This window comes from Maniola jurtina, chromosome 17 (genome assembly GCF_905333055.1).
Source record: "Maniola jurtina chromosome 17, ilManJurt1.1, whole genome shotgun sequence".
Lineage (NCBI taxonomy): Eukaryota > Metazoa > Arthropoda > Insecta > Lepidoptera > Nymphalidae > Maniola > Maniola jurtina.
The window spans coordinates 10606457-10618388 of NC_060045.1; the positions used below are offsets into that span (position 1 = coordinate 10606457).

The 11932-nt window shown below is 33.6% G+C and overlaps 1 protein-coding gene across 1 annotated transcript; it reads right to left on the reverse strand.

Moving 5' to 3' along the window:
• Positions 1-525: 525 nt before the first annotated feature.
• LOC123873531 lies at positions 526-10324 on the reverse strand. Its single transcript, XM_045918394.1, has 3 exons — positions 10271-10324; positions 3555-3747; positions 526-1656 (listed from the first exon to the last, which is right to left on the reverse strand). The coding sequence occupies exons 1-3, from the start codon at positions 10271-10273 to the stop codon at positions 1448-1450; spliced, it is 405 nt and encodes a 134-aa protein (XP_045774350.1). The 5' UTR covers positions 10274-10324; the 3' UTR covers positions 526-1447.
• Between the last annotated feature and the right edge of the window lie 1608 nt (positions 10325-11932).

The following is an 11932-nucleotide window of genomic DNA, read 5'->3' on the forward strand; positions in this document are numbered from 1 at the left end:
TATGTACCCGTTATCCACGATATAAAAACTTACTTGTAAAATTACAAAGGTATCAAAGGGTAAAGTTAGAAGTATTGAAGAATGAAGAATATTTGTCAAGTAAGGAAGATGAACTAGTGTGATAGATAAAGCAGGTGAAACAGAAAGAAATAAGTAAAAATATGAACATGTGAACATATTGTAACATTGCTTAGTAGTAACACTCACAGAATAGAAATGAAAAGTACACATTAGAACATATAAAGAGGAAGAAAAAAAAGAGAAAGGAACTATTTATATACATTTTTTAAGCATTGTAGAATAAGTACAAGAAAGTTATCATGGAAACTGAATGATTTCAAAGTATAATAGAAACAGTTCAAAGTAGAACAATCTATTAACAATAATAAGTATAATAGGAGTATAAATAGTAAGAATGTAGAAAAGAATAGAAATAAGATAATAAGTACAATTTTTCAAATTAAACGTACTACAAGCATAGAAAATGAAAAATATTAGCAAAATACAATAATTTCTACAATAATGTGTTGCGAAAGACAGATATAAAGAATGACATAGTGAACACATACAGGCTATAATAAGTTTGAAAATATATAAGTTTAAGTCGGGAAATAGAGATAGGATACGATAAAACTTTAATAAAAAGAGGTCAACGACAGAAAAAAAGTTAGTACTTTTTTAGACAAAAGTTCAAGAGTCTTCATTTGTTACTGAATATTAAATATTGCAATAAATTCAGTATTATTTTGAGTAATGAATTATTATAATTTTTTTTCTTTTCGATTGATAAAAATGGAATTGATATTGGCAATACTTTCCACTTATACAAAGAAACAATTGAATCAATAAAATAATGTAATAGAAAAGTATTAAGCAGAAGCGAGAGAAGATTATGCAGCGATATATAGATAAAGCAAGAAAAAGAAGATAAATATTAGAGAAGGTACTAAATGCATAGTAGGAATATAGAAACGAATGAATATAAAGTAATAGTAGTATTAAGCAGAAATATTATACATAATTATGCAGAATGTAAGACATACAACTACGAAAGATATTTTTTATGGAGTGGGAACTACCTTGGTGAGACATATCACAGTGTACTTTGTTAACTTAAACATTAAAGTAATAAAAGAAACATCTTTAGAACATTCCTTTAAAAAATGTGCATCAAGCGGAATTCACCGTCTAAAACAAATGTGCGGTAATTCTGCTTTAAAAAGTTATTTTAATTTCTAAAACTTCCAAGAATACTGTCTTTGGTAACTTGAGTTTTCCTTTCATGCCAAAAAAAAGTAAATTGGCAAGATCATTCAAAATACTCTAAGTCTTTGATCACTTTTGTAAAACAATTTTAGTTTAAGGTGCTCATTTGAAACAAATAATACTTTTAGAACACCTTAAACTTTTATCGAACTATAATCATCTGTTTTGTGATCTATATTTTCTATTTCCTAACAGGGTAGTCTGCGTACCACCCAAAAGCACCATTATCACCGGTATGGGCCCCAAAATCAACATATTCTCCAAAGTCAGGTGGTCTTTCCGCTATTTGAGCTACTGCGCTTGCGTTTGCTGGGCTAGACTCTTCATCTTGAGGTTTAGTTTGTAACCTTGCAATGGCTTCTGGCGCAGGAGGTGGGGCGAGGGCTACGGCTGAAACAAAGGTTAAATTAACTACTTGAATATCTCAATAACTCAAAATTTAAAAACCTCCCGACACAAAAACCTCTATAAGAAAACTAGAAAAGATCTGATAACTTTCAAACGGCTGAACCGATTTTCTTCGATTATAGCTAAGAACACTCTTGATCAAGCCACCTTTCAAACAAAAAAATAAAATCGGTTCATTCGTTTAGGAGCTACGATGCCACATTCAGACACACAGATACACACGTCAAACTTATAACACCCCTCTTTTTGGGTCGGGGGTTAAAAAGTTGAATACGTGCCTCAGTGGTGTTAACCAATACCCATAAACGTAAAGTAAGAAAAGTTAGAAAGTCTATTCATGTTCAATCTATTTACTGTTATCATCTATTTATTGTAGTCTCTTTATTAATATATTATAAAAAACGTTTCGGAATTATAGTCTATTGCTGGAATATAAAATTTAATATTTAAAACTAAAGTTACAAAAACAAGTTTATGATTTATATTAATTTATATAGTCATCTCAACGACAAGAGCAACGTCGACTCAAGTCGTTAAATCAAACACTAATTACGTAACTAGATATAATAATTACGGTCACAAGCTACTTGTATATAAAACTTGACTTAAATAACTAAACAAAGTTCTCATTCCCAGCATTATTTTAATTAAGAACCAAAGTACACAATGAAGCAAATATAATTATGCACAAAATAGATTAACTATGCAGCAACGTTGTTCTCAGATTATAATCTTATCCAAGCACATGATTTAAATATTTACAAGTGCAAATTAAAAATTTATATCACCCCGGACAAGTAAAGGTTACAGTAACTAGAAAGGAGCTGATAACTTTCAAACGGCTGAACCGATTTTCTTGGATTACCTATATCTAAGAACACTCTCGATCAAGCCACCTTTCAAACAAAAAAAACTAAATTAAAATCGGTTCAGTAGTTTAGGAGCTACGATGCCACAGACAGATACACAGATACACACGTCAAACTTATAACACCCCTCTTTTTGGGTCGGGGGTTAAAAATATCCGTCCATAATTTATATGCGGACTGCTTGCGGAAGGTAATCAGACTACGGCAAAGGTACAATCTATAATTATTATTACGTGTCGACAGCAAATTGCAAGTGATTTACCATCTTAGAAACATTACATGAACGAGGGTTTTGCATAACCCTACTTTAAATTCCAGGCAGGAGCGAATTATGTAACTGAATATAACTAATCGTCTATTAAAGACAGGACAATAGAAGAAAGTTACAATTACAAAAGGTATGTTTGCCAATAGGGTATTCAATGTGAATATGAAATTAGTTACTCCATTTTAGAAAGCTAATCCTTTGAATAAAAGTGACAAGCGAATAACGATGATTGATAACCCTATGCCGATGGTTATGTATTGCGTGCGCTTTCTTTGACATTTACGAGTAACAATACTTGCTCTTCAGAAATTATGAATTGAATAATATTTTACCAAGCGTTACGTACTTATGCTGTGAGGTGTTGCTTACAAAAAGGTACACAAGCCTACGTCGTTTTAATAAATAGCTAACGCGTTGCATCGAAATCATACAAATATTTATCATATGGTGATCTATACTAATAGTTAGTTTGTGAGTTTGTACGTAATCTCCGGAACTAATTAATGATCTCAAACCTACTTAAAATTCATTCACTGATAGATTTTATTTATGCCCGAGTATAAATCATATCATGCGAATTAAGTAAGGGACAAAAACTAAGTATTCCAATCTAAGTTGTTAACGCAATTATTAAACTGCTTTGCGCTCTATATTTTGAAGCTTTGATTTGAGTATCTAGTCAAATTGTTAAAATTATTGCTATTTTTAGGAATTCTATTGATTTCTTCTAGCAAGATACTTACTTCCTTGCTTATAATTCTGCAACGGTACTGGATGGTAGTTGTGTTCATACAATGCTTCAGGTAAGGTCTGTCTTGGTAATCTTCTAGCTCGTAACTGTGTGAGGTCTACAAAAGCTATCTGATCCGCCGGCACTGCTATGAATGACGGCATGGCAGAGGCCATAGCGAGGAACGCCGTGAAGATTATGAAATGCTGCAAAGAAAACCATAGATTAATTAAATAGTCTAAACGTAGGTAACGATGGAAATGATGTCGGTAAGGGAATGACTATTAAACTGAAGTAGGTAATGAAACAGAATGGAACTTCTTTCGATCTTAAAAATAAATATTTAAACCAGTTTAATATTTTGTACAACCTTTGTAGTAGGTACCTACTATGTGAAAGCTTAAAGTTCAGACGGACAAAGCTATCTAGCATTTCGAAACTAATCGTTTGTGAAAAGAGCAATTGAATTCGTAATTTCTACAATAATAATTATAAATAGACATGTAATTTGAAATACGCTGTAGTCTTGTACTGATTCGTAATCAAAAATACGTGACTGAACGATGGCAATTGGCACGACTTTGCTATTGAATACTTAATAGGTTCAGTAAAAGTAGAACTAATAAAATTAATTTTATCTAATTGTAGCTACTGTGCATATTATGTACGGTCAGCCTCAGAATTCGAGTAACAATTCCGCGAAACTATTGCATCTAAAACCTGTCGCACTTATGACGTTTTTTATAAACACGCCACACAAACCTAACGCATGTGTCTAACCGTGCCACGGGAATATGATGAAGGTGCTACACGACTTACGGCCTTTGACTGTATATGAGCAGAGACGTGGTAGGCAAAGTACGTCCTCGATGATTACTATGACACATAAATACTTGGTAAATGTAATTCATAAGCCATAGTGCGTGACTGAATGATCGTCCGAGGCACGCAGCTTCTGAGATTGATTGGAGTATGTCAGTAGTTCAGTAGTCAGTACTTATCTACTTAACTTGAGCGAGATGTGGTAAGGTAATACTCGTAAGACTGGTCACGAACCATTGCTCTTACGCAAGATTGTAAGTGGAGCTTACACGCGTGCCATTGTTGCTGTGTGCTTTGATTTTAAAACAATTTTTATTTTGTAATGAATGTTCTGAAACCGTGGTTTTATTACAACTCGCATATTTAGAGCTACTTCTTTTAGAGTTCTACTTGCCCCAAGTTCAAAAAAATAAATTGTACCCGAACCATCATAGCCGCAACTGTTAATACCTACCTGGATTAATAAATCTTTCAGAAAAAATATCTGGCAATTTTTTGGGCAAAGAATTTTTAGTATAATATAAATTAATAATAATTGTGTATAAGACCGCACATGTCGATACTTTTATTAAACTGCTCTACAATCTTAGTTTTGCTTTATGGATTTTATGGTCCTTGGAGCCGGATTTTAAAAGTGTTTGAGGATAATTAAAATAAACCCATGGATAGAGCAAACTAGGCGTGTACCAAGTGCCAACACAATCAACAAACAATGACATCTGTTAACCAATGATTTATAATCATATTATAAGCTATGGGCTATGGGTCAAAAGATTAATAAGATAAATGTCTAATAACGCTTGCGTAACTAGCAAATCGAATTATTAAAATGTTTACTTAGTAGGTACCTGTCTTGTACAAATTGCGTAAGCGAATGTCTATAGTCTATGGCGGTGTAATGGTGGTATGGTATGGTGTATAGTGGTGGTGGAAGTGTCTATGGTGGTTATTAGGTGTAATAAACACCAATCATAGTCATAACTCCGAAAAGTTAGAGGTTCGTGCCCAAATCGAACCCCAGATCTCCCGAATAGAGCCGAACGTTTTCCACCACTCCAGTTATCATCGCATATTATTGTGGCCTTTATTAATAAGTGCTTAGGTAGTTGGCAATATTTTGGTTAAAAGTCATCGAATGACACTCAAACAGTTTACGAATAATTATCAGGTAGGTACGAAAAAGCGAAATTCATTATGCAACTAAACTTTTCCCACGTCTGCTGCCAAATATCTTGTGAGTCTAGATAGGGTTGCTAAAAAACCTACTCAACTTTTTTAAGAAATTCTATTGTATAATCTTCTACTGTACCTATATAATTTAAATACAGTAGAATTTTAAAAGAAAAGCTGCAGACATTGTTTTACATTGCAATTAAGAGGGGTCTCTCCGTCACTCGCTTCATACAAACGTAGTTCCAATTTCATTTGAATATTAAGCAACCAAATGCAGACATATTCTAGAAACTAATATCTGTGTTGCGTGTGTGTATTGTCTGGTTTTCCAGATTTCTGTTAAAATATTCGGTTTCAAAGTTACGCGGTCTTAAAAATTTACATACAAATCTTTGAGCCCCTGTAATTTTAAAACTACATATTTTTAGAAAAATCTAAAACACCACAGATATTAATTTCTAGAATATGTCTGCATTTGGTTGCTTAATATTCAAATGAAATTGGAACTACGATTGTATGAAGCGAGTGACGGAGAGAGCCATGTCAATGTGCATTATTGAAAGTTCCTTTCGATGATTACCTAGATACGTTAAAAGACCAAACAGGAATGCTGGCAAATTGCCAACCTTAGTAAAGCAGCTGTTTTTGAAATCGGATCGGACGTTACGTTACTTGCGCTCATTATTTTAGAAAGTAAAAACCATTGAAGTAATTCGAAACAGCAAATCGATACAGTTATCTCGCGTCATAATAAAATGTACAGCTACCTATACTTATCTACCTGCTTAATTAAAGTTTGAAATTGAAATCGATATTGTTCTCTAGGTTTCGAAATCTACCTACATTCATACCTAATCAGATCAGACGCATTTATTGAAAAATATTACTTTCAAATCAACTACTTATCGAATAGGGTAGGACACATTAACTTTTGTACGAAAATATTGATTTAAAAATGTAGTATCTAAGTTTTTTAAAGTCCAAAGGACATACTTAGGATAAATCCGTTGTTTCTAAACATTTTTAACCCCCGACTCGAAAGAGGGGTGTTATAAGTTTTGACGTGTATCTGTGTATCTGTCTGTGGCATAGTAGCTCCTAAACTAATAAACCGATTTTAATTTAGTTTTTTTTGTTTGAAAAGTGGCTTGATCGAGAGTGTTCTCAGCTATAATCCAACAAAATCGGTTCAGCCGTTTGAAAGTTATCAGCTCTTTTCTAGTTACTGTAACCTTCACTTGTCGGGGATGTTATAAATTTTTAATTTACACTTGTTGCATATACTTCATACATTTAAGTAATTTAATAGAGATTTAAAAAAGAATGTTGTTGTTAGTAAACTTTTCATATCATTTCATTTAATCGCTTCTCAATAGATTAGCGGCTCAGCCTTCAATGTTAGAAATTTTAGCTCTTTCAAATTACCTAATCATTTTGTTTTGTTAAGAGCGTCAAGAGTTAAACAAAGAAAGTAAAAGTTTCAACCTACACGTTTTTATTACGTATATTTACAGCAGCTGACATTACCTTATTGGGAGCAATTAACATTTTGAATTTCAAAGATTTATCAACCACGACCGCCTCCGGGCAGCCGCCCAATCCGGTTAACCTTCAAAAGGTTCCGTGTAAGTGAAAGGCTGCTTGGTGACCGATCGAGAGTAAAACTCATGGTAATACTTATGTACCTAGGTAGCTGCTTAATGTACTCCTACAATAAAACATTTATGACAGAACAAAATCAAGGTCTCTTGCGAAATCACTTTTACTCGCTACATTTAACTTAATGTACCGTATAAAGACGTGACTTAACAACTTAAGAGGGGTCTCTCCGTCACTCGCGTCATACAAACGTAGTTCGTCTTTTATTGGAATACTAACCAATAATGTTCAATGGAATTTTGTAAAAACGTTCCGGAAACTAATATCTATGCCTGTGCTTTTCCAGATTTCCATTAAATATTCGGTTTCAAAGTTACGCGGTCTTAAAAATTCACACACAAATCTTTGAGCCCCTGTAATTTTAAAACTACATATTTTTAGAAAAATCTAAAACACCACAGGCACAGATATTAGTTTCTGGAACATGTCTGCAAAATTTCATGGACTTTGGTTGCTTAATATTCAAATGAAATTGGGGCTACGATTGTATGGAGTAAGTGACGGAGAGAGCCCTGTTAACGCTTTTATGTTCTTGTACAATGTGCAATGTGCATACATATGTAAGTGGTACTTAGTGGTTTTAAAGTTTTGTCAAGCGAGTTTGAAAAAGATAAGGTTCTAAGGTTCTGTTTATTGAGGATCCTGAGAATCCTCCAAAGCCAATTTGGCGATAATAAATAATTTACCAGACTGTCATGGCGAAATACGCCAACTGTAGCAAAATTATAAGTGATCTCTATGTACACAATAATGACATTGGCGTGAAAAATCGATTGTGCCCATATTGTACCCAATTGTACTAGCTACTTCGTTGCTGCTGACCACAGTGTTTGAAGGCAATTTACTTCGAATTACGGAATATCTCACTCGCGGGGCGTTTCTTATGTACTTAGTTTATTCTGTGTCCATTACGTAGGTAGGTATTTACCTACCAAGGCTCTTTGCGAAAGGTATCATTGGGAGACGATATATAGGAAATCTGGATTTCATCTGATTTGCATTATTTGTATTTGATGTGAATTTTATAAAGATTTACCTACCTCTTGGGGAAAAAAAGCTTTTGTTTAGTAAAGGCTTTCAGAAGCGATGTGAAAAGTTGGGACGGTAAAAAACTGGCTGTGGGCGACAAATGCATTTTATGAATAGGTTGATATTTAGCCAGAAAATTAGATACGACCTTATATGACACATAAAAGGTTACAACGAAAAGATCAAGTATTGTCCAATGTTTTTTAATGCGTGGGAACTTTGGGAAGGCGTGGCGTGGGTTTTGCTAATATTTTCGTAAAATATAAAAACTTTTTGAATAACAAAGTAGATGTGAGTGGAGGTAAGGTTGGGAGCTCTAAATGCATAAACGTAGCACCCATCTAGAGAAATACATGCAGAGGAAGCTACAATCAGTGCAGTGCTGATGTTCCTGGCAGCCACAAGTATTGGCGAGAAACTTTAAAAATTGGTGGTGATTGATGGTGACAATGTATCCGAGATAATACGTGATACAAACTAAAATTACGTAGTTTTTCTTCTCAATAAATTCTTTCATAAACTATATATTTTAACATGGGTTTAATAACTCGCTTTCTTGTCGGTCTGTTTGTTTGTCTGTTTGGCGCAAATGCAATAAGGAGCTAAGAAGAAGGTGCAGGTCACAGTTTCAAAGAAAAAAAAAGGTTTGGAAGATGAGTCAAGGAAGTCCTGACAAGGAGAATACTAATTATGAATAACTCCAAGTACTTTCATATTAGAACATTTTAAACACTCTTTATTTTCTACCTCTTTTAAAAATCTGTTGGTAGGTACCGAACAACTTAAGTTTAGTTATTTCTGACTTTATTTCAATCAGATTATGAAGAACGCCATTGTCCTGAAAGTTAATGAGATTCAAGAATCTGCCACAATTCATAGAGATACTGATTTTCTTCAGAAAGTTTTACTTTAGTAGGTAATTAATTAGTCAGTCTATTGTTCTTTTTGTGCAAATTTGCATTACTCCACTGTTAACTTCAGTTGTGAAAGAAAATAGATACACATTGGCCTTGGGAACTAATTGGTTCACGCTCTGAAAATTACGCATTTAATTGGTTAATAAATAGCAATACTTAATAATTGAATTTAGACAATTGCTTTTCATGCGTGAAAGTATTATTCGATTACGACCACGCTTACTTTTATTGTTTAGGTCATTATTATTTACATATGCAAATGATAATGATTTTACTTTCGTTTTTCAGTCATTTTGCGAATACAATGACGGGATGCAAAATATTATTTAATACGTACACTTAATAAAATCTATGTAGGAACATTTTTAAAAATATTTTATGACGGGTAGGAATGTTATGTAAAAGTAAGAACTTTTCCTTTTTGACGAATAATTTATTCGTGGCTAGATACCTAAGTTGTAAGATATAAACGTTAGCTAGGTACTTATGTCTACCAATTAACTAGACAGATATAGGTATTTTAAAATCTCTATTTCTAGCGGATATTTATTTTAAAAAAATATTTTACAAAATAGGTACCTAAGTACTTACAAATATAATTCGTTTTCAAATTTTTAAATACCTAAGTAAGTATACATCTTTTTTTTTAAAACAAAAAAGCTTTCTGATAAGAAAAACTAAAACACGCGTTTTATATATTTATAGTGTGTTAGAGCACGTACCTACTTACTTAGAATTTCTTCTCATTTAATTAAGTATATATTTGAACACGTTTTTACGTACAAACTAGGTAACTCGCTATCTTGTCAGTCTGTTTGTTTGTCTGTTCGGCACAAATTTTGCAATCGATTTTTAACTAACTACCCGTTGAGCTAAAGACTTGAAATTTTAAATATACTAGGTAGGTGCTGGATGAGAAATAGGTACATTTTTTAAATAGGTACATACACGTGCCTCATGTATAACAATAAAAAATTAAAATTTCGGATTTTGTAAAAGTTTTAACTGGTCTAAATAGATATTTATTAAATAAAACCAAAACACGTTCCAAACTTCATCACTTACAAAATATCCACGACAAATCTTAAAGAAATATAAATCCAAATAATCACAATAAACTAAAACTGACCATGTCTCCGTTGAACCACTTCACTACAGGGTCTCGCCCGCACTAACCTCTTTGCACCGGGTGCTACTATTTTTATAGCAACCTTTCAAAGTTTCACTTTCTACCGGCCCAGTCGAACGTGATCTACTTTTTTAAGCCTTTAAAGGTTCACAAAGGCAACCCCTGTCTGATATTCCATGTTGGTAGAGGGGTTGGAACTTAGAATCCAATAGGAAGATTCCTATCACTACCTGTATCCAAGTTAACTTTGCCAGGAAACATGAATTACTAAAAAAAACCCTGAAGCTGAAGAAGCTTTGGGAATTGGAATACGTTTCTCAGATTATCTAAACGTGGACGAATTCGCCCTAGCCTAACGTCACTGTGTCTCCCCTAATTTAACAAATAGTCCTCAAGTCATGCCGATATTATAAACCTGGTCTATAATCTAAGCCTGAGGTATAGGCAGCCGAGTGTGCCAGGCTATCAACCAGCAGGGAGAAATGGCGAATGCATCTTCCCACATTGCCGTCACTTCGTGATAACCTCGGCTGCTTTACCAAAAGTGTTACGACAAAGAAGAGGAACAGATGGTCTGTAATGCGAGTGCCTTGATATCACAGAGTCATCAAGTGACCTGATAGCACTTTGCTGTGCTTGTGAATCAATGCTAGACATTCGAGAGGTACTCCAGTCATTACGTACATTCAAAAAAGAAAATGAATTTGCGCTTCTAATTTTTTAATATGTTGTAGGGGATACCTAGAAAAGCTTAACTTGAGATTGTCGACCAAGCTTTCCTAGGAGCTTTCGCCGCCATGTTGAAAAAAGGGGTAAAATTTGTTTCTCGGCAATAACTCGGCTATCCGATGAGATTTCGAAAATTTTTGTAGGACACTTTTTGTAGCTTTCTTTGTGCTCTACAATAACGCCTGAATCATTTTTAGCGTTTCATGCATCGTTATCGAGATATCGATCGATAAAGTCAAAAATTTAGTTAGCCTTTTATTTGCCTTTTTTTCGGACGAAATGACTGGAATAAGGGTGCATTGGTGTCTCTATCATCTCTTGAAAGAAACTGCAGACTAAGCTTTCACATAAGCTCCAGAACAAAACAAGTGATAACCTTCATACCTACCTATATACTCCACTAATAGGTAATATCCTCAGTACAAAATCGCATTTTTACCATGACAGTTTATTAATGAAACACTGTTTCATATTGATTACCTTCCCACTTTTGAACGAACCATTCTTCTTAAGGATCCTCTTAAGAGTTTGAGATTCAGTCTTTGCAGACCTACTCTATTAGGTTGGGATAGATATATGATATTACAGATTTTTTACTTGGATATTTAGCTTATTTAAAAAGATTTCTGCCCCGACTCTCTAGCTGGATCTAAACTGATGCCTAGGTAAGCGACAAAAGCAGGCTTGAGACTGCAACCAAATGTGTAAAATTCAAAAGGTTTCTTTGAATAAAAGGACCTAACTTTTAAAACGCCATGAAAAAATGTGTACTTAATAAATCAGTTAATATAGAGTTATCCTACATTCACCATGAACTAGGTATAAATAATTATAATAGACAGATCAATATCTTTGTTAGAGTGGTTATGTATTTTAAACAGTAGGTATCTACATATACTTACATAAATTAATTCTACTATAATTGCTTTTGAA